At 40.6% G+C, this 23,839-nt stretch overlaps 1 protein-coding gene across 8 annotated transcripts in view; it reads right to left on the bottom strand.

The window, feature by feature from the left end:
* The window catches only part of SGCD (sarcoglycan delta), a 363,788-nt gene that overhangs the window by 21,937 nt on the left and 318,012 nt on the right, over window positions 1–23,839 (bottom strand). For 6 of the 8 annotated variants that reach the window (XM_042790217.1, XM_009968897.3, XM_033006095.2 and 3 more), the window contains 2 exons: window positions 6,753–6,876; window positions 3,288–5,072 (listed from right to left, as the gene is read on the bottom strand). The exons of 1 other annotated variant lie outside the window; for it this stretch is intronic. In XM_042790217.1, coding sequence (XP_042646151.1) covers window positions 4,899–5,072; window positions 6,753–6,876 — 298 coding nt within the window. In that variant the 3' untranslated portion in view covers window positions 3,288–4,898. Of the gene's footprint in view, window positions 1–3,287; window positions 5,073–6,752; window positions 6,877–23,839 lie in introns of those variants that run through there. One more of the 8 variants, XM_033006094.1, reaches the window with a different exon arrangement.

The following is a 23,839-nucleotide window of genomic DNA, read 5'->3' as shown; positions in this document are numbered from 1 at the left end:
TATTTATCCTTTCAGCCCAGGATGATGATTTTTAGTGTTCTGGGCTATTTCTTCACATTTAAAATTTCAGGTAACCTTGCCTTCTGCACACATTTAATGATTTTTCACATTACTTCCTTTTCTCCCCATTAACAAAGTTAGAGTCTTCCTGCCACTTTACATTCTCAAATGCAGCTTTATAATAAGCCTTATTTTTCCTGTGCAGTTCAGAAAAGCACCATTAAAGTTAACACATTTTAGGTGTGAGGACAACTAGAAAATGGATGAATTTCGGTAAGTCTTTGGTCTTTGTCTCACTCTCTTGCAATGTGAAACTTAAAGCCATAACAAAAAATATAAAGAAAATTGGCTATTGTTGTAAAACAAGTGCATGTGAGTGTGTGTGTGTGTGTGTGTTCATCTTATATATATATATATTTGTGTGTGTGTGTGTTCATCTTATGACAACAAAAGCTAATTTCCTTTGAGAATATCTGTTTTTGCAAACTAGGTATGTCGTGAACTAACCTGACATTTTCGTAAGTTCCACAGGAATCTCTCTTTAACCTTGGAGCAATTTCTAGGGCAGTTTTTTTATTTAGACATCATTTTGATATACCATATATTGCAGATGGTATGTTTAAGTTTATGCTTTAAACTTTTTTGTTTGGGCAATGTGATATTTATGATTAAAGGGAAAAAAACCCAAAACAAACAACTCTTAAAATCCAGCTGTTTGACAGCACATGACTGAGATAACCAAATACAAATCACTCTTGCACATACTTAGCTTTCTAAGAATGTATACATAGGCGAGGCCTTATACATATTTTAGTAGTTACTGCCTTCCCTTTTTGATGACATCTTTTAGCATTAACATTTCTTTGTACTCTTAAGCTACCCATTTCATGGACTACTGGGTAACATACTTCAAAAAGTGCAAGAGGAAAAAAACAACCAAAAAAACCCCACAAAGAAACTTGAGAATGGATACAGTTGTATAGCCAGTATTAGGTTATCTACTTTTGCTAATGGTAAATTCTTTTTGCTTTAGAAAAACCATCCTAACACACCTATGACAGCAGAAAGGTCATGCACTATGTATGGATAAGGTACTAGTGTATAGGTGAGCACTGACAGTCATTTTCCTGACTGCTTACTGAAATGTTGCATTTAAAGCAAATTTAACAAGGTCCTGAAGCCCTATAAAGGTAAGAGTTACAATACATATATGCATTTATGAATACTGCAGTATTCATGGTTGCCTAAGGTATATTGACATTAGTATCACAGTCCCTTGATTAGCATTTCGATGGGGTTTTGGTGCTCACAGCTGCAATGCAGACCTGCACACAGTGCCCTGAATTGTCACCTATCCAGCTCCTGTCCCAGATCAGGCCACAAAGTCATCACATCTCTTCCATTGAGCTCAGTAGAAACAAATTCACCATTCACCTCAGCCTTGCCTTAGTGTTGGGAGGTAAAACTAAACTCCAGTTTGAGATGAATGCCATCTCCCCTAATAGCAAATGCTTAATTGAACTAAACTGCAGGCCTGACTCACAAAGGTGTACACAAACCCTTGTTCATTTTTGGCATCTTATTGATAACAGGTAGGGCATAGGGATGAAATTCCAGCCATGGAGGCTCTAATTTAAATGGACTTGGGGAAAACCAAGCCATACAGGTTCAGCAACTGTGAGGGATTTCTGAGCAAGGCAGTAGGAAAAGGGATTCTCATGCATTTGCCTCACCCAACAGGTGAGTCAGCCACTCCACAACAGCCCCCAACAACAAACTGAAGCGCAAGATAGCTGGATGTGTTTGCATCTTGCTTTTTAAACAAAATGCCTGTTTTTTATCCTCAGGATCTCGGACATGCAGTCTTGTTTGCTGTGGTTTGCTGCTCACTGAACAGCAGGGGACTAATGTGGGCAACACAAGTGCAGGCAGCATCACCTAAACTTCTGTCTTAAAAATTCAAGTGGGGCTCAAATGATTTACAAGTCTCTATATGGGTTCAGTCTTTATAGCAACAATTTCTCACCTTTCAACACAACATATAATTCAAGCTTTTTAAGATAGAAACATGATTGTAGAATATATTGAAGCAACTAGTATTCCTTTGTGTAGACATAATTAAAGTACCCTTTGTTCACCTCAGAGAAGCATCTGTAGTGATGGCACAGATGTGTAAGGTCATTCCCTAATAGCTCCTCCACGGAAATTCATACCTAAATAAATGGCTGAATGTCCTTTAGCAGTTTCATGGCCTTCATGATGTGTGAAGGTGATATCCTCATCCAAGAGCCCAGCTGAGAAGACCAGCCACTCAAAATTAATTTGTTGGGATGGAAATCCTCAGCAGAGCAGCCAGAGGATGCACAGGGATGAGGACTGAGCCACCAGTCTCTTTGGGTCGGAGCATGGAAATCAGGATGCAGCATCCCTCCTGGGTCAGCCCTGCCTTTCTCACCAGTGTTAAAACTCTCAGCGATGGGAAAGTTAATAAGACTTGTTTTCTGTACAGGGTACTCTTCCTGCAGCATGTGTCTTCACAACTGCTCACATGGGATTTGTTTATGAATTGGGCCGTGCTTGCTAAAAGGTTTGTGATCGGTATTAAATGAAACAGAGAAAAAAAAATACAGTAAATGTAGGACTATGAATGGGACTTTAGTAGGGGTCCCAGAGGTAACGTACACAGTATTTTGCTATATTTAACATGGTAAAAAAAGAAGTCTGTATCACTCTAGGTGCCCCTACAGTCTTAATGCATTTCATTAATATCTGTTTTAAGTTGCAGAACCAGTTCCCAAGACACCCTCCTGTCCCTCCCCCCCTAAATAAACTAGTTTTAAAAACAAGATAAATATGATGTGCTTCTCCTTGCTGAGTGCATTGACTTAAGGCATAGGCACAATTCCCCTCTTTGAACAGAGATGGTATAGTCCTGTGTCCCAATACAATTATTATCCTGGGTGACCCTTTGCATTCAAACGTTGACTCAAGACATAATTACAGGAATCATTCATTAACAAAGAGTTTGAATTCATTAATTAATCAGAAAGCATTACTGAAATAAAAGTAGATCATTCAATCCTCTTTCAGAAATAAATTTCATGGGAGTGCTGCTTTGTTAGACAGCAGCACATTTAATCTAAACTTCATAGAAATCTTTCACTTGAGTCCAGTCAGATTTGGATTAAGCCAGAATTGTTCATTTAAAAACAACATAAATCAAACCCTGGTACTCTCCAGACCACAAAAAAATATGTGGAAATCTGTAAAAAGGAATGGAATAAATTATTTCTAAAGATTTCTGTAAGCTACCTTTTATCTTAAAAATCACTTAAAGAATACCAGCTTTGCTTAGATATCACAAGGGATGGGCACAGATCTGTCATATTTGCACATGAGATAATATTTTCAAAAGCATCTCAATGGCTTAGAAACCTTGCTGTTCTCATGAGATTTACTGTGACTTGGATACTTTTGCAGTAACTAGTGTATTTGTTTTTCAAGGCTTTTTACATGCATGTGGATGCAATTATGGGTCAGAATTCAGTGATCTGGGCTCTTCTCATTATTATTCAAAACTTGAACAGTGGAAGTAATGTTACCACATCAGATTTCGTAGTTCATCCTGCCCGTAAGTGACTTCTAGACTTTAAAATAAGGAAAAATGCAACCATGAAAAGTTGGGGCTCAAATTCTAGAGGAACCAGCATCCAAAGCCCTTGCTTTCTGGTAATCTGGCTTTGTCACAATCTTTATGAATCCTCAAAAATGTGTGTTTCATTGTCAGCATCTCTGATATTTGCAGTCTCCACCAAATCTAAGTGACCTTGGACTATATATTCTGAAAAGAAAGATGACAAAAATTCTGGCATAGCCTCTACACTACACACCTAATTTGTATGAATTTCTCTGTTTCTATGGGTAGAAAGGTAACTACCTCTGTTTCTGTAGGTATTGATAGGCAATGTCCAAATCTTAAATCTTCATATCTTCACACCAATTCCTTTCAAAATTAAAGGTGCTAATGGACAGTGTGTAGGGTGATCCAGGACACCTATTAACTAAGGAGGTTCAGGATTTTTCTACTTAGTCCAACTTTCACATTTTTTTTCCTTCCAAGAACTAAATGCAATGCCAGTTTTGCTAGTACAGAGATGACTTTAGGTTAGGGTCAGAGCTGATGCATCACATCTGAATAGCACAAGGCATTCTTGGCCACGCACAGTCAAGTCCCAAACCCCTTCAGAAAAATACATGATTAGAAAGAAGATCGGACTTTTCTACCAGCCAAGTTCAATCCATATCTACCAACAGGGATCCATGCTTCAGGTGAAAATTAAACAGTGTAATTTAATCTCAGGTATTTTGGATCAGTCTAGATGATCAGTACAGCACACCTAGCTGTTTTGTTTTGTTTTGTTTTTCATGCCACTGATTTAATGGTGCAAAAATAATCAGAGATGCTTCTCTTCCCTTTAGATGTTGGTGGGTCTACATTGGTTCCAGGATCTTGCCCAGCCAGCAATCCCATTGCTCTGAGAACATGATCAAAAACGAGGGGTGATCATGAGACTATATAAATACAGAAAGGTCCAGGGGAGCATCAAATCCAATTCAGCAGATTGTACCAGTAAATTTTGGTGTGGGAAAGAGAAATGCTACACAAATGTAACAGGGTCACCCTGGGATTCCTTGTACTGAAACATCATTTTACACAGAGGATATATATATATATTTTATATATATATTTTTATATATATATTCACACACACGCGCGCACACACAAAAAAAGTCTTTGATAGGCTTTCTGTGTTCTAGTAAAAATAGTTGGCAGCTGCAATCTGTGAGACCAGAACTGGCTTTTGTGCTGCCTGCAATGCCCCACTGCAAATTGTCTCTCAAAGGCAGACACTCGTATTTATCTGGCAGGTCGAGCTAGTGCCTGCCTGAGACAGAAATAACCTCCCGTTGGGACACACACAGAGCTCGTAGATTTTTTGCCTGGACCCTGCAGAAGATGAAGATCCTTGAGGCAAGTTAGGTAGTTTGATTTTTGCAGAATTCAACGTTATCTGAAGTTGAAGGCAGGGAGAGAGAAAAAGAAGAGAGAGTTAGTGGAGAGCTGTTATTTTTGATCTTGTGTTTAAAGAAGCTTCCTTCGGACAACTTATCTGCTACAAAAACTGGGTAGGGAAGTGTATTAAGATGGGAAAGTCTTACACAAATCTCGGTAAGCATATTATCTGCCTTTACCATCAGCCACCTACAACCTCCAGTTTGTTTCTGCTAATCTACCCACTGTGTTTTCTCGGCTCATAGCTTCCAGGGGTACCTCTGTGTTCGGGTTAACCCAGCCGGAGGTACCCCACTACCATGTGGGGAACGGGTATGGGTCATGTCTGTACAATGACTCTGCTCCTCCACTGGGATTTCTGGCACTGTGATACCATTGCCAGTTATGCTTGCAGGCTCACAGCACTAACTTTTATGCATATTTTATGTATACCTGTAACACTTTTATGTGTATTAAAAATAACTTAAATGCCATAAGAGACCTGAATTTCTCCTTATAAAACAGAACATAAAAGTGAACATGTGGCAGCTCTTAGACACATGGCAGCTACAAGGGAGTGCTCTAACATCACTGAGAAAAGCACAGTAAGATAATCTGCACACCAGAACGTTACAGGGCGACTGGCAGTATGTGCTCTTATCTTGCAATTACAGTAAGAGTCTCCAGTTTTAGTATCCAATCATCTAATATGCTGAAAGATACAGGTCAATATACACATTTTAAAAGCAACTAAGTGTTAAAAACATTAAGGTGACTGCCTGTAGTAGCGAAATGTCTTGGATTGCAATTGTAGCATATTAGGTAGGGGTTTGTTTGTATTTTTGAGAGGTTTTTTGTTAACACCCATGGTCTGGATTTGCAATATCTTAAAATGCAAATGTTTAGAAATAACAAGGATTGCAATAACAATCCCATTCTATTTATTACACCTAACACTAAAATAGGAAAATGTTAGCTTATGTTGGAGCCCTGCTGCTGGGAGGTTTGTGTTCAATGGGAAGCTCCTCCTGCTGAGGCTCTTGGTAGGTTCCCCAGCAGGAGCTCCTCAGCCAAATCCTTCGGTGTGTTCTTTCATTGTGGCAGGAGGAGGGGATAAGAACAAAGTGCCCATGTATTTTTGAGACACCAGAAGAGGCTTAACTCAATGCCTGTTTTACTTTTGTTCTGTGTTATCAGTTTCAGTTATTCTCTCTTCCTCTTTGGAAGTTTCCCCATTGCAACAACCTGTGTCTCCTAATGTTCCCTTTCTTTCCAAAATGAAAACATCAGCTACAAAAGCTTTTCAGATCAATAATGGTGAATTAAGCTCTTCTTATAGAAAAATGTATGATAAAAGATTTAATTATGTTGGCCAAGTAAATCTTGTTTAAAGTGACAAGGAAACAAAGAATTTAGCAGCACTGTGTACTTTACAGATGCATAAATCTGCTTGAACAACAGATGCTATTATCCAAGCACTTTAAAAATAATGAATCAGCCTTTGCCACAGAGTGAGACTCGTTTGCATATGATATGTTCAATCACTGCTAGCAGAAACTAAGCTAGGAAGGCCTGCTGCATCAGTGTCTTCACACCGGTGTTTCAAATGCAGCGGCTCAGTGACTTAGAAGACTACAAATCTGCAGGAGATCTGTGGCTTGGTTTGCTTTTGCTGCAGGGCTTGATGCCCTTTTTTTACCTCTCCATCTTTGGATTCCAGCCTGAGCTCTGTCCTGCACGTGGCTTTCAAGCTGCCGGCCTCGGCGTTGATCTCGATGCCTTTTGGAGCCTCCATCACCAGCGCGCGTGTAGGTGACTCCAGTCTGTAACAGAAAGCGGAGTTACAGAGCCCGGTGGGTTGAATATTCATGCTTAATTTCAGGCTGTCATCTTGCACAGCCTGACTGCGCGTTGCATGGCACCTTCGGACCTGCTGATGTTCAGATCCATGACTGGTTTAGTTAGTGGAAAGAATTCATGTACAGTGTGGTAAAACACATCACAGATCCAATCTGCTAATACTTCCTATCAACTTTGTTATGCTGGGTCAAGATGCAAAATACAATAAAGCTTCCTCCATGATCAGTTTGCTGATATGCAAATTCAGATATCTAACTAATCAGTCCTAACGGGATATTAGCAAAGCAGTGTACCTACACAGAGAGTGCAAGCACTTTTCTTCCTCAAACCACCGTTCAAGCAGGAACAAATTAGTTCTCTTGACTCCCTATAATGTGAGGTTTGGAAGGGTTTAAGGACATAGATAAAACAACCAGGTTGAAGACCCCAAAATTCCTGATCTCCAGTCCAATGCTCACATCACACTGCTCACAGCCATGACCCCCCTGCAGTACTTTGGCCCCTCCTAACCATGGATACACCACACAAGTATCTGACAACCATGTAATAGCACTGTCTAACACAGCCAAACCTTTTAGTTCAGGCATTTGGGGTTAATGCTGTAGGATGTAGAAATGCAATGTTCAGTCTTCCCTGCTGATTATCCATTCATAGGTCTTGTATTATACTTGTCTCTTCTCTTTATAATACAGTCTCATATTATTTTCTGTATTGAAAATTATGATAAAAAACATTTCTCCCTCTTTGGGAATATCCTCTTAGTTGATTTTATCACCATTTATTTACTGTACCATCACAAAATCTAGATTATGATCTCCCCAGGTGAAGCAGGCAGGCAGACTGGAAGAAGCTCCTCTGCTTTGACTGCTTTGGTCAGGCAGCGCCGACAGAACGGAAGCACAGGGCAGCACACAACCACCCAGCTTACTTGGGCAGCTTTTAGGATTTGCTTGCATTATTGCAGCTGTTTCTCTGCTCTTCATATATAAACATTTGTGCAAGTAAGTATTCTTAAATGGACTCCTGGTACTGAGACAACATTATAGGAGACTGAGGGAATTCAGCTGTATTTATTGCAGCCAACAGTTCAATAAAGCAAAGGCACAGTTCCCTCTGTGTGGCACTTTTCAAGTCATGACTTTCCCTCTTGTTGGTGTCTACACATTGCTTCTTTTTGAACACCTTTCCCTCAAGACCCCAAATTCATCCATAATTTCCTGTCTGACTCAACTAAACCTAACTTTCAGGGAAGAACTGAGGCATATGCAGCCCAAGGAATGAGCATGGTCTCATGGTTAGCAGCCTCTGAACAATCTTTCTGAGCTGCTTTTTGTTTGCTCTCTGCAGGGAAGCTACATCTAACATAAACCTTATTCTGATCCCTCCACTGGTATCACCCCTTGGCTGGTTCCTGTACAAGGACCCTCAGGTTAAGACTGCTGCTACCCACTTTTTTTTTTTTTTTTTTTTTTTTTTTTTTTTTAATTTTCCCCTGGTTGAACAGCAGATTGCATGGAGGAGAAAAAACTTGCAAAGAGTGATTGCCATTATATAGTGCTACCTGAGATACGATTCCCTCTGACCTTCAAATTGCAATAACTGCCTTCCCAATATCTGGTAGAATTTCTTTATGGTGAAAACAGTCACAGCGCACAGCCACAGAGCTCTGGCACATGTCCTCTGGTGACTTTCATTAGGGTGGCTTAACCTGCTGTCTGACCCACATTTTCCCCGGAGATTTCTGCCCAGGGATTCAGTACTCTCTCATCCTTGGTGGTGTAGCTCACAGGCTGTTGTCTACCCTCAAAAATGAAGGACCCTCTGCTTGCACTAAACCCCCAGGATCTAAGCTGCAGTGGCTGGGAGGCAGGCACACATTCCCCCTTGCCACCTCTGCTCCACAGGCAGAATCCTCCGGAGGAGAAGCAGAGAGCTGGGGCCAGTCATGTTTTAAGTTACTGTAGCTAAATTCACCAGAGGATATGTCCAAACCCCAAACTGAGCTAATCTGAGATAAAATAATTCCTAAGAACCATGGACAGGTGACTCTTCACCTCTCCAACATCTTAGTGACTCTTCAATTTCTTAGATGTCTTGGCTGTCTCAATATATTTGCTCATCTGTTAATCTTGTAGCTCTTCTGCCCACTGAGAAATATATCTTCTAAGTGCAAAACAGTGTTCAGACACCACAGTGCAAATGCACTCATTTGCAGCAGTAGCAGCTCTCAATTCTTGCTCTGTACTAAAGCAGCCTCCCAGTCCCACACAAGTGTTTTACTGGAGAGTGCGAAGAGCTGGTAAATCAGTGAAAGTCTTCCCGTGGTGGGGGGGATCATGAGAAACCTTCTCCTTGTGTATCCTCCCCTGAGCACACAGGTCCCTGTAACATCAATCTGAGTTAAATTAATGTTTTGAACAAGCTACAAAGTACCCGGGAGTCTGTTAGATAACATTCTCTCAAAGTTTTGTTCTCTTTTCATATCTAATAAAGTGACTGAGTTATTCTTCCTCCTCCACTCAATAAAATCCTATAGGCAGGATAACAGCATCTTACGAACCCATGCAATTTTAGACAGATCCTAGTTGCTTCAGAGCTTTTTGCCTCACAGAGGCACAAAGGACCCTCTCGAGCACCTCTCGATAGTCCATGGTGTAATGTGGGACAAGCACACAATGCTGGGGCTTTGCTGCTGCTCCATAACCCATCCTGCTTCCTACAGCACTACATGTGTTTTTTAGTTAGCTAAGCTGACCCTCGACTTTGTCATCCTAAATCACAAGCTCAGACAGCTGCAATCTTGCTGACATACTGAATTAACCAAAACCCATCCTTTTAATGTTAAAAATAGAATTTTGTAGCCTAGGGTTTTTTTTTTTTTTTAGAACCTTACAACTATGGAAATAAGTGCAGTAACTATAATAGCAAAGTGTAGCTCTTCCAATGATGAGAAACTTGGGCTTGCAGCCCACATCGTTTTGTACTTGTGCCGTGGGTTTGAAGTCTGACTCCTCTCTCTTACACATTCAATATTAGTATAACTCCATCTGCTTGCATGGGACTTTTGTCCCAATTTATGCTGCTGTAAACAAGGACAGAAAGGTCTTAATAAAATTTTCATTGGTATTTGATGGGCATATGATTGTAAGGGATTTAATTTGATTATTTTCTGATATCCTGAATGAAACCCTGAGATACCCATCTTTAAACCAGAAGCTGAAAAATCTATGCAAAACCAGAGAAAGTAGTTGAAGTTTATGCTCCAGGGGGTTTGAGTAATGTTTACTGAATACTTTCATTTGAAGCAAGTGTTTAAGAGACACTCTGCTTTTAAACCTAATTCTGTCTTCCCGAGCAGAACCAATTTGGAGACTAATAATGAAAGAAAATGATTTAGCGATGAACAGATAATTTGTTCAAAATCAACATTTGTTTTCCAGTGTGATACTCTGGAGCTTTCAGTAGGATTCACATCTCTCAGCTAGGTGTAAGCCCGTACTTACAGCAGTAGGCTGGAAGGGTGGCTGCATGAATATAGATTGTTTCATTATTTGCTTCTGCCCTTGAATTTTCCATTCCAGCAATTGGCACATAAGCCCTTTTTATTGACCATGGGTGCTGCTTATTTTTGCTGCAATATTTCCAGGACTGGATTCTGACCCTTCTCACAGAGCTGGGCAAGGAGGGTAAATTCACTGCTACCCACAGAGCTACAGCTTGCTGAATTGAGGACCAAGATAAGCTACTGCCATGAAATTGCTCCCTTCCTACCTACCGCCTCCTAGTAGGTGCATGAAGAGACAGTCTCTGTCTGGGTGACTACCCACAACACGGGAGCCTCTCTTACAGATTCCAGTGTCATGCAAGCCCAAAATTTTAAAAGAAAAGACACAAGTAACAGGATTTTCAGAGCTATCAAAGTATACCAGGTTCCACTTATTACAACGGGTGTTAGGTACTTTTGAAAATCCCATTGAGCACCTAAACACCATAACAAATCTGACCCTTAATCTCAGTTCTTAGTTCTGCAACAGAGGTAATAGCACTTCCCAACTCCACAGGGAGGATGAAAAGATAAATATATTAGTGGTTGTGAAGCAGTTACATACTGTAATAACTGAGGCCAGGTAAGTACTATAGCCAAAGATAGATGGCTGGCAGATGGATAACTGATCTTTTCAAAGCTGCAATATTGGGCTCTTACCTTCATCAAAAATACTGTTAGTCTTGTTCCTCTCACTGAGCACACTCTGTCTGCATATCAATGTGAGAGATGATGTATGCAGGGGAAGCCTTTCTCCAGCTCACCATGCTTAATGGACAGTGCTAAATGTGCCTCTTAAGCCCCTTCACTCAAACCTATCACCGAAGCATCTCACATTTTAAAGAGAGGTGATGGCATGTACTCATCTCGCAGTGAACTCCTCTCCTGCTATCGGTGGAAATTCTGTGCTCCTAGGAATCAACAAGGGAGCAGAATTTTCAGTGCCATCCCTGCTCTGCTCTGAAAACTTCAGCAATAATTTAAAGGAGGTCAGCATATGAGTTTGTATTGTGGTTTCAGTGAAAGTCATTCTCTTGGAAAGATCATTACTTACTCAGATTTCTAGTTTTCATTTCCTTCATCATAAACAGTCACATTAATCACTCCAGTACCATGGATTATATTTCCTTATTGTCCTTCTCCTCACCCCTGCCAGGATAATTAATCGTTTTCCTTACTATTATGAGCAGCCTTTTGAATTTTGGGAGAAGAGAGGATATTAAAGATGCCAAGGCAGTACCACCAGAAGCTACGGGCTGCTGACATGCTTCCAATAAAGCAGACATGATTTCCCTAAAAAAATAAAGTTTAATGTGAATAATTCAGGGGGAAAAAATACTTATCTGGGTCCAGCATTGATGCAAACAGGACTTGCAATTCATGGCTTGTACCAAAGGCTACAGCACAGTAGAGGGATGATCCCCAACACGTGAAAAGGAATTAATGTGAGCTGATGACACATTGCTGCCACTTTTGAATTAATTAATCAATCAATCAATCAATTAATTAATTAATTAATTTTAACAAGGAATGGCCTCAAGCTTCAGAATCCTTGTTCCCAATGGTGGATTTTTCTGTGTGGGGCACTAACTTTCCTTGGAAAGAGAAGTTTACTCTCAGGAGGTGAGGAGCATATGATGCAGCGGTGTGGTAACATGAGCTAATTTAATTTTGCTTAGAAACCTCTGGACTGAGAATAGAGCATGTATTACTGCAGCTGTAGCCCATTATTTCTAATGACTCTAATTATTTCTTATGGTATCCATCTGACCAGCTATAAGATTTCACATTGAGCATAAAATTTGCCAGTGTTACCACTGTGCCTACTTACATCTCATACAATTGGTAAATTATGCTAGCAAATAAATGTAGACCTCCATCAATTTGCTGGTAATGAACTAGTATCTCAGGTTGAAATTTTTTTTTCAGTTTTAACTCCCTTGTTTCAATGAAATCAATGGGCTCACCCATTCACAGTGACTTACACTTCCGATTCCATTATTTGTGTGTCTTCTTATATATATCTATCCATAGAAGAAAACATAGTACTTTTCTCCTTATTAACTGGAAGTTAATTAGCTTTTACTGAATTGCAGAGAAACTATACTTAGTTTCTATTTCTAGAATGCTTTTAAACTTTTTTTTTTTTTTTTTTTTTTAATTCTAATTTGTCTTACCTTTGCAGATGAACAATGGGTTGGGTCTGGACTCACCTGGTGAAAACCTCAACTGATTTTAAGTTCAAAGTCTTGTCGTATTCCAAAGAGCAAAAGGCTCTGCCCTGAGCTCTACCCTTCATCACTAGATTTCATTCTTACTGGAAGGTACTGCCATTTTATGAGAACAAAATAAGCTAAAATACGGCAACAACAGCAAGCCTAATATAAAACAAGAAAGAGAAAAAAAGGGAGCTGGACTCAGTACCTTAGAGTGAACAGTTAAAATCAAAAGGGAAAATGCACAATGTCTTTTTCCAAGATACCATGATTTTGAGAAAATATGATGTACATGGCACCGTACAAAATCAGCAAACACTCTGAGAATTTACATTAGAGATCATCACTAATAAGAAAATATGTATCCCTGTTATTTATTGCCTAGCATTGACATAAATCTTGTTTTCAATTACATTTTAATGAAGCACACCAATTACTGTTTGAATAGGGACATCTGATTACAGTCACAATCAACAGAAATAAATCTTGCTTATGGAAGGTTTCCAGGGTATTTTCTTTAGGAACATTAATTACAGAGGTAAACAAGGATATATTATTACCATGTAATCCTATTGTAAACCCTGCCTATTGCTGTGAATACTGTTTAGTTTGAGAGTGTATATCACCATGCAGTTTCCAGTGTTTATGCTGCAAATCTATTAAGTGACAATTCCAGTGCAGCCATCCTTTGAAACAGATTTTTATAGCTGGTGGTCCAAAGCCTCATGTAGTTCCTAATATTATCTAGCAGACAATGAATGAAAATTCTTTCAGCTATCATCCACAAACCATGGTTAAGTCCTAAGGAAAATTCAGATAAATCTGTCAGAGACGTGACAGGCACAAAGGTCTAATGATGTTTTATTGGAAATTGCAGTTTTCTAATTGAGCTAGAGAGAAGTATGGTTCAAATGGCAAGGGGTGCAACAACTTTGCTTCTCTGTGTTTGGGCAACACAGATGTTAAAGAGATGTTGTACAAATTTGAATCAAGAGAAAAAGGAATTGAGAAAATATGAATTACCCTTGTGCTTAACATTGTTCATAAGCTTTAATATTTCCTTTGATAGAGAACATAGTGAACATGTTCATGAATAGTCATGCCTGGACTCTGTGAGTGCTGCAGTGCGATTGATGAAGGCACAGGTGTGGGTGTGGGTGTGTGTACCTGTGTGCTTGCTCCATCCTCCCCTCCTGGTGCGTTGCACTGAGCAAGTCCTGACCATGTCTCCCTGCTTCAGCTCTGCTAATTCAATCTCAAGCTAACGCCTTAAATCTCATAAATCTCATTTTACAACTTTCCTTTTCTCTCGCTCTTTTATTTATTATTTTTTTTAATACAGCTCTTAGCTGCAATACACAAAAAAAAGAGCTTAATCACAAGAAGTGTAATAAATCTACTGCTGCTTTTGCTAACTTCATCTGAGCACCAAAGGAGCTAGTTTATTTATTTTTCACCTAGTTTGAGCTTCAAGTACTGTGTTTAGTGAACTTTTCCTAAACAGAGTCCATGCTAAAACAATACTCTCCTGACCATAAAATGGAAATAACCTAATATCTCTTCAGAAACTACAGCTCTGGGAGGATGGCTAATTGACTAACAGCAGCGGTATGAAACCATTACAAAGCAGGTAAAAACCATCATTAGGAAGATGCTCAGCTAACGTTCAAAGAAGATTTGAGTGGGTCTAGTCAAATAAGGAACCAGAGGAGTTTGTAAGTATGGTACCAGCTTGCTGCACTACGCAGGTGAGAACCAGCTTTCATTTTCCTCCAAAAAAAAGTCACTCCTCAGCAAGAGGAAAAGTTCAAGCACGCAGTTCCTCCTAGCACACTGCAAATCCTCTGTTGTAGTCTTTCAGTACCCTTTGCACTTGCTGAGGCTTATTCACAGCACCAAAATGCAGTAAAACTAGAAAAACATAGACAAGTCAAAATACAGTTGTAAATCCTTTGTGACTGCCTACCATGCTACAGCATGGGAATTGCTGAAGGAGATGTAATTATGCAACGTTGTCCTAAATGTTTTAGGGTTTGGTGTTTTTTTTTGAATTTTTAAGTTTACCAGAAGCCAAGTATAGCATTTATAAGGCAAAAACAGAGATCAAATAGAAGATATCAAATTAATCTAAGGAGAAAAACATACTGTATAATACCACTGAGATCTAGTTTCATTATGAACTGGAATACTGGTGAAGGGTAGAGATTATCAAAGAAAAAAGTACGAGATTAATGTTTAACGAAGTGGAGGTATGGCTGAGAAAATTAAAATCATCTGGATAATTAAAAAATTCTGTTGCTTATAAATCAAGGAAGGAAATTATCATAGAAATTGGGAGATAGTAAAAAATGATATGTGTTAGATACAGATGTGGTTTAAGAAGATGATGTGTTGAAGTGGCCAGGGAAGGAATTCAGGGATGCAAAATGAATTATTCCTATTTTAAGTGTAGAGATGACTGCAACTTTATTCTCCTCACCTGGTGGGTTGTGGGCAGATTGGTCTTGCTCCAAATCCCTACTGTGCCTGACAGACCCAAGCGGAGAGCTGTCTGCAGGATTACCTCCATCCTGCAGTGCTCAATCTTTCAGCCTTAATTGATAAGCTGGAACACCCAGACTCGTCAGTGTGCCATGTGGAGGGAGGCCTCCCTGTAACAGCACCTGGCTGCGGCCAGAAGAAGCGGCTGAGTGGCCGGGGGCCGCATCCTGAGCAGGCACAGTGCTGCTGTGCACCCCTTGGAAAAGGTGCTGACAGCACGGATGTGATTAATAAATCTACAACAATTGCAGGTGGGACTGAGAAGACTCAGGCGATTGAGCTTGTAAACATAATCTCTGCCAGGAACCAGCCATATGAGACACTGAAATACAGGAGAAGAGTCAGCTCTGGCTGGAGGAAAATCAAAGTACAGATGTCCCTTCTCCTGGCATGGTCGGAAGTGGGACAGCAAATGACATAATCACAGAGCAGGCTGAGCTCTAAGCCACAGCACTGCCACTGATGCCACTAGCTGGAACCAAAGAGCCAATCATTTTTTAAATCACAAAATACTCACCACCAAGTGTCTCGTCACAAGTTATGTAGTCTGGGTCAAAAGTGGTCAAGTAATGGTATAGAAATTCCTTCATGGCAGCATGTTTCTAACCAGAGGGGCTTGGAGCTGCAGCTAGGCTGTGCCTCTGATCCTGCTGACTGCAGCTTCTCTGTACTCCCAGCGTGGCAGAGGAACAGACTCGGTAGTTAGATATGGCCCATCTACTACCTAAACCACCTTTTTTTTTGCTTGTCTGATATACCTTGTTATGTGACTTATCGCAATAAAAGAAAACAAATCAAAACAAAATAAAATCCTCTGTCTGTTGGGTGCATTAATAAGCACGCTCATTTCACACATGGAGAAAAATAATTACTTTTTATGTTATCATAATTGCCTAAACCACGAATGCATTTTTCAGAAACAAAGGTTGGGCTGGTGTAAGTTTCTAATTACAGGTTGAAAGCTTCTAATGAAAAGGCATAAATTGGAAGAAACCCTTTCAACCAGAATTACAGAAGAGGCTGCTAAGATTGGGTATTATCTTGACATACTGTCACCAAGCCAGGGAGAAGAAAAAGAAATAGAAACAAAGCATTGAAGCTCTTCAGCGGGGCCACTGACACCGCTTGCTACCTAATGTCTAACAAAGTGCTGCCATCAGAACAGAGGAGATGAAAACATCACAAAGTAGGTCTGTGGGGCCACCGAATTTCATAGCGACCTTGTGCCATTAGAGAGGGGAGGGGGACAGTTATACTCTAGGCTGGAGGAAACGGCTGAGGCTTAAATGGGCTTTTTCCTCAAGATTATACTGGCTCCTGAATGGTGGCAGGAGGACAAAAGCCACCTGAGTTGGCCGAAAATTATAAAACCCGACTGAAATATGGTACTTGAGTCATCTAAAACTTGGTAGATTAACCCACAAATTATTTGTTAACGTAGACATACAGAACTCTACTTTGGGGTGACTTTCATGTGCAGTCAGTGGTTAACCACTGGATCGATTTGGGCCAAATCTCCACCACTTTCATGGCTTCTGCATCTGCTCTACTTTGGAAGAAGACTGCACTATACAAAAATTTTATCTTATTCTTCTGTTTTTCAGGCTGTTAAATAATCCTTCTGAGCATGTCATTAGTGCCAGACAAATCACTTCCTTGTGATAACCCAAAGTACTCAGATGAGAGGATTACTGGCAGGAGTGCACTGCTATACAAACATTGCAGTCATTATCATCAGTGGTTTGCATGCAGTCTTCAACATCAGAACTTCCTTACAAAGAAATGTTGATCTAGATTTCCATTTTAAAATTCTTTTTGAAGTCTATCTGTCGTGGGATTTTTACCTGCCGTTTGGTCAGATACAAAGGAAAAAGGTCAGGTAGATTAAAATTTCACGTGGATAGTGCACTGGTTCAGCATACAGTGCTTTCTGCAGTGATGATTTACTTTTTCTCTTCTCCAATGATTTATTCTATTCCTTCTAAAAAGATTTGACTTAATAGTAAATCACTTACAATGAGAAATATAGAGATAACAAAACTAAAAAGGATTTGAAATGGTAGAATATAAAACCTGCTGGGAAAAAAAGGTGTGTCTGTATGCATCATATACTTGGTGGTGATATCCTTTGGAAACATGCACAGACTTGCCTAAGTGGATTTGAAGAGCTTATTTAGCATGACAAATTGGCTACAACCTGATGGCTATTTCTGAAAACCCATTTATAGACCTTCAGACACTCATACTCCTGTGGCATATCCATTCATTGTACAGTCAATTTATAATGATTCCACCAAATTAAATCTTTATTAACAAACTTATTGACTCTGGCTTTTACTTTCTGTACCCCCTTTTAATTAACTGCAGTAATGAGACAAGCAACATTCAATATAACAAGTGACCAAACATTTTGTTTAAAACCTGTAGTTTATTTCAAGCAGCTTCACAAAAAATGAAGGCTGAATTGCTATTTTCTAAATGTCAATTTTCACACTCTGTTGAACCTTTTCTGAAGCTTGTCAGCCACAAATCTGTAGTCATTTTTTCCCCCTCCGATCAGAGCTATATAGAGCATACAACAGGTTTTCAGCTACTTTTCATTTTTATGCAGAATACGTACCATTTGCTGCCCCCAGTATACTTCACAAAATGGTAAATATGCATAAACTGTAAATCCAAAGGGATGCACATGCCAAAGTTGTGGTCTCTTCCACAATCACAACACCAGCAATACAGTTGTATGTCTGCACGCATAAGGCCACAGACATGATCCAGACTCCTCAAATCCAGCCCATTATTATGCAACAACACTGCTCCATCCTCTTTTCAAATGTACTGGGCTCCTGCTCAGAGTCAGGGAGGTGTTTCACCATCCAGACCACTCGTCCACAGCCTTGCTCCATGATTAGAGGTACTATTCCTATTTCCAGCTGCAATTCCCTGCCTGGTAGGCACAAAGCAGCCTCACTTAGTCACGAGTGCTTCCTTGTACACACACACACTTCCTTGTACAAGCAACTATAACCATGCGCAGAGATGTAGGACTTGGCTCCAGTGAGAAGAAACACCTTTTGCACGGTCAAAACCACTAACAATCATTAAATTTGACCTAACTTTTCCCACACTTACTACTACTTGCTAAAGCTGGGATAGCAAAAAGGGATGACAAAAGATGCTGTCTAGCTCAGGATACTACCACTGAATAGGGTGTTAACCAGTTTCTAGTCTGATTTCTGGCATAAGCCAACCTGGAAATCTGTTGTTCATTCCTGTATCAAACCTATCTGAACTGAAACCTGCCTTTTAACAAGACAGCCAATTTTTAATAAATATCCACTGATGTAAGATTTCTCTGCATCCCTCCTTTGTACTGCTTTGAAACCTATTTTGACAATTTTTGACAGTTTGGAAGATTTTCCTGTGTACAACTTACAATGTCCAACAGAGAATACAAATAAGTGAAAAATGAACACACCTTCTCTGGAGGAATGCCAAGACAAATCCAACAAACAGACACTTCTCTGCTGAGAACAGAGAGAGGGCTCCCGTGTGACCAGCTCTGAGCCATTGTCATTTTTGTCACCGAGTAGTTTGGCAGGGCAATGGGAGGGAAGGGGAGTATTTGAAGAAGTTAGTCTCAAAGGTCTTTGATAGCCTAGAACTGAAAATCTTAAAGCTATTTGAGATTTCCAACTAATTTCTTGCTTTCAAATATGCAAAGGAAAATAGGTTGGGAAATGGTGCAAAGAAGAAAATAAAGAGCTTGTGTGGGTGGGTGGAGGGAGGGAGGAATGGAGCAGAAAGAGCTCAGGAAACAAAAAAAAACCCTCCTTGCTGAAAAAGAGAGCATAGAGATGTCTCCAAAGGGACTACTTTAATTCTGGGAATACTATGTTTTTCAAATTCTTAGCATCAATTTATCTTCAAATAAAAATGAAACTGTTTCCTGTTTATCTTTTTCATACAATCACTCCTGAGTAAAACATGCATTTAAGGTAAGGTTTGGCAATCTTTCAAGAGAGATATGCTAGATTGTATTTTTCTTAACTAAAAGAGAGACTGAGCCTGGTGGTGGCAATTCACCATGTGCTGAGACGTGACCGTACTGGCATAAACCCACCTCTACATAGGGCAGCAACTTCTCTGTCCTGCTCCACCTAGATCTGGGAGCTATAAAGCACTGCTGCTCACAGGTGCTTGTCTCAAGAAGCTGTGAACCCTTCTCTTGGCTCTGCTTCCGCTATTTGATATGTGCCACTGTGCTATCACTGGCATCCATGCTGTAGGTTGTTGGCCTATTTTGTTTTAAGGTATAGAAATCTGTTCTCCAGCTCTTTAGGTCAACCACAGCAGAATGAGAATATGTTCAACATTTCTTGACTTCCATGAGGCTCCTTCCATCTTTCCTTGAGCAAGGCTGCATTTTGACTGTATTAACCTCCCTTATATGACTTTTTAGGAGATAACAAAGAGACAATTACAGCTGCTAATGGAAGAGGTTGAATGGAGGTGAAATGAAATGGATTAAAAAAAAAATGAACTGATGTCAGAAAAGCCTCTGTACCACTCAGTGGCATAACCTTTTCCTAGAACAGGTTTTTAGCTGGGAATTTAATTTCTTTTTACTCTATTTTATTCTGATTTCAAAAAGAGAGGCAGGCAGGTAGGAGGACTGGATTTGTGGTTGAAGCACTGGAATTCAATTTCCAGCCCTGTGATGAACTGCATTTGTGACCACGTGTGAGTGAATTCAGCGCTCCCTGGGCTCACTGCGGTATAGCAGCGGTGGGGATGGCTCAGCGCAGCCCAGGAGGAGTAATTCTCCTCAACACAGCAAAGTGATACAGGCAACTCTTTGATGCCGATTTCTCCTAATAAGGTGGACAACTCATCTGAAAACTTTCTCATAGCTGACTGCTACTTTCGCTTCAGAGCATGGCCCCGAGCCATTACCTCCACAAGCAACTTCACCAGATGGTCTTGTGTGGTGGGAATGCCTCCAGGTACATAGAGGTAACCCCACTGACTTGCCAAGTACTGCCTTTAAAAGAAGTCAGTAGAGTTACCTTGGGAATATAACATGGGAAAGGAAATTGGACCTTAAAAAGAACCTTAATTCCTCCTTTGCATGGCCAAACAAAATAATAATAATAATGAAGAAATACTACAAGTGAAAAAAAAAAGGTAGTTATTTTATGGTCTTTGAAACCAACAGCAATCAAAGCTGCAAGGTATAATTTATTTCCTGGAATTCCCTGCTTTTTCTGAATTGCCTGCACCCTCATGGTATCTCTCAGCAGCCACGCTAACACTATATAGTGATTGTCTCTTTGGTAGGTAGCAGGAGGGAAAATTTTCTGTGGGTGATCACCACTGCTAAAACCTTCCCGGTGAAAATTACTACCATGGTCTTCATCTGTGTCAGTCACCAAAGCTACCACCAAGACAGGCAGAGCAGGAGTTAGAGCATGTTTCTTCCCTTCTCTTTAAAATGCTGGTGTGTTTCTGTTCTTTGATCAAAAGGTGTGAGAGATGTCTTGATTTCTACCATTTGAAGTTACCACTCTGACAGGTTTTGAAATGTCACCTGCTCATCAAAGACAGAGAAATGCTATGTGCCGAGGCTGGCCTGTCACACCCCTGGAACCATGAAATTAAGCATTCCCTGTAACACCCCCATGTCCCAGCAGCCAAAAGTGGCTAATTCTAGTTCCAGAACAGTGAATTCAGTCCTCACTTTGTGGTCCCAAGGAAATGAGGACATTTGTGACACATCCATGCACCACACTGAGGAGCCCTGTTCAACACTGGACCTACCAAACCGAACCAGTACCACTACCCACTTGCTAATGTTAGCCTAACATCTCTGCTAGGATAGAACACTGGAATAAGTCAATCTGACAGATTACTTGTTCTGACACTGAATATCAAGCCTGCCATATAGAGCTCAGAGAATCTACATATCTGTAGCAGAGATACCAGAGAAATACAGTAGAAAATTTCCTTCAGAGAAATTTCCTAGGCAGGGAGGAGGCACTTGAAGCTGGTTACCTGCTGTTCTGCTTTCCAAGAAGGATAAGGAATGTTCTCAACATTAATGACACAGGTTTTCCCAATGTTTCCTTTCATTTTTCACGACCAGACTTCAAGGTTGCTCAGATGTCAAAATGCAACTTTTCAAGTTGGATCCAAACATTCACCAAGATTTGGCTGCAATTTAGGAAGGTGAAGAACCAATCGCCCCCAGCCCATGGCTGTACATCAGCGTGCTGGGGAAGTGTTTAATACTGCAAGCCTAAAGCTTCAAAATGGAAACTTTGGAGTTTTTTCAGCTGTTGTTCTAAAATACATTCTCATGTCCATGCAACATCCCAACATCCCAGTTTATTGTGGCAGTAAATATTTGTTTTTCAAAGCAATTCATAAGTGGTGGAGAGGCAACAGCCTGAGAGTCAACTTGGGTTTTCTCCTGCCTCAGCCTCTGCACTGCTGCACACCATCAGAGAGGCCATTTCAGTGTGCCATGCCTGGTCTCCTTTTGTCTTTTCTTGTTTGCTTGGGAAATAGGTGCAAGGAATCTCTCTTTCACTGTCTACACAGCATTATGCACAGTAAGACCTCGTTTCATCTAAAGCATTTAGGAACCGATCCTATGTAGGAAAATATTAGCCAAACATGCTCAAGTTACCCAAACTCACTTAGTTGTGAATTGGAAGGGAACATATTTAAAATAACAGGACCATTAAAAAAGACTGGAGATTTGTAAAGATGTTTACATGCCTGCTTTCTTTTTTCTACAATTCCAGTGTTGCATCTTTCTGTGCCCATTGCATGTGAAGGAGGCAAGTGTATCTTATCTTCTTATAGTATCTGCTACTGGATCTTCTGGCCTAAATGATTTTCATTCTTATGTAACATACCACATTAAGGGTATTCTCAAGGGAAGGAACTTATTTCATCCCCGTACTCAACAAAATATGGACAATGGGGTCATGAGTCCCATCACACGTCTCTTAATAGACCCTGACTGTCTCAAACAGGAGGGGAGAGGGAGGCAGCTGCCTCTTATAAAACTTGGAAATTGCCAAAGAATTACTTTCCTGTTTCTCAGATATTATTAAGTTCACTGCATTTCTCTCCATCTTAATCCAGTCATTCCTACAGTCCTCTTTATTCCTGTGTACTGCTATAGAGCAAGTCACCAGGTATAAACAACATTTTCTGTTACCCTAAAACCAAACATTTGCCATTTTTAGTTTATAGGTGATGACAGTAATGGAGAACCCACGGCAAAACCAGCAAAATGACACAACTGCCCCTCCACCTCAAACCAGTATAAACATATTCCTTCACTTCAAAAGAGTTCAAACAACTCTGTCCCAGCAGCACGGTGGTGGACCAGGTAGGACCTGCCTTCCTGCAGCCAGCCGAGCTCCTCCAGCAGGAATGCCTGCCTGGGGCTGCAGGGCCAGCCGGGTCTGGCAGGGAGCAGCTCTAGCAGTGGGGATGTGGAATCAAACCTGGGGGCAAGTTTTATCCAGCGATGCTGACTACACTCCTAGTATGCTTCTACAGATGACAGTATACAGAGTATCTATCTCCTCTACAGGATGTCTTTTATAAAGCAGTCACATCCTGACAGTCATGCTGCTTTAACTTTACTGCTCTAGTTAGAGGTATAATGTGGGGAGAGCTTAAAGAGATATAACTGGACAGGCCTGTTTTAATTGTTCCCACTAGACCTGTGCTCTGTGACCTTGGACATCTACAGAGCCATAAATATGAGCTTTGATTGCTGTTCCCATAGTGACTGGCAGGAAAAACACACTGGAGGGTGGACTAGGACCACTTCAAGCAGGCAAGCAGCAACTGGAAATGATTAAGTTCAGAAGCTCTGGGGACACTAATGTCACTTCAGACCAGCCAACCTGGAAGATAAACATTGCTGGGCACTGCGAAAATGATTTTTCTATTTGCTTTCCACTGAGAGAGTGAACTAGGCTGCACTATAGGCACCAGGCTTGGCAAATGAGACTGTGAGCACTTCTGAGGCAAATTTACCAGTCCTTTCTGCTGCTGGAGATGTCAAAGCTATTAGCAGGGCCTGTCACATTTGTGCTGTGCACGCTTGCTGTTGAGGAACAGGAATGCCAGCCCTTGAGCTCAGTTATACCCGCAGAGCAGGCACTGCTGATTCACAAAGAACATTTCTACATGGAGCAACACACAATGTGGGAGGGCTGTCCTGGGCTGTCCCTCTTCCAGTGCCAAGGCCAGCGCCCTGCATTGTGCACTAAAGGTTGTCACAGGGTTTGGTGTGGAAGGGAGACCCTTGGCAACCCACTCTAAAAGGACAAGGACCTGGTGGATATACTTGTGGAGAGGAATGCAGCTTGTCCTGCAACTGTGACATCCAGCTCTCGCTCTCACTGTGCTCTGTGCTGTGAATAAAGAAATAGAATTCAAATAGCTCTAAACTCTCCTATTTCATTATAAGAAATGGTAGGGTTTCAGGAAAAAAGTAATGACACATGCTGGTGGCCTGAGTATATATAAAAGCAGCTCAGGAATATTTACATTAGCAGAGTGCACAGCAGGAAAAGCTGAGCTGTGCTAAAGGCAAAG

The sequence above is a fragment of the Tyto alba genome, unplaced genomic scaffold (assembly GCF_018691265.1).
Source record: "Tyto alba isolate M040663 unplaced genomic scaffold, T.alba_DEE_v4.0 Super-Scaffold_17, whole genome shotgun sequence".
Classification (NCBI taxonomy): Eukaryota; Metazoa; Chordata; class Aves; order Strigiformes; family Tytonidae; genus Tyto; species Tyto alba.
Note: the sequence above shows the minus strand (reverse complement) of the source record. Positions and strands in the feature narration are given on the sequence as shown.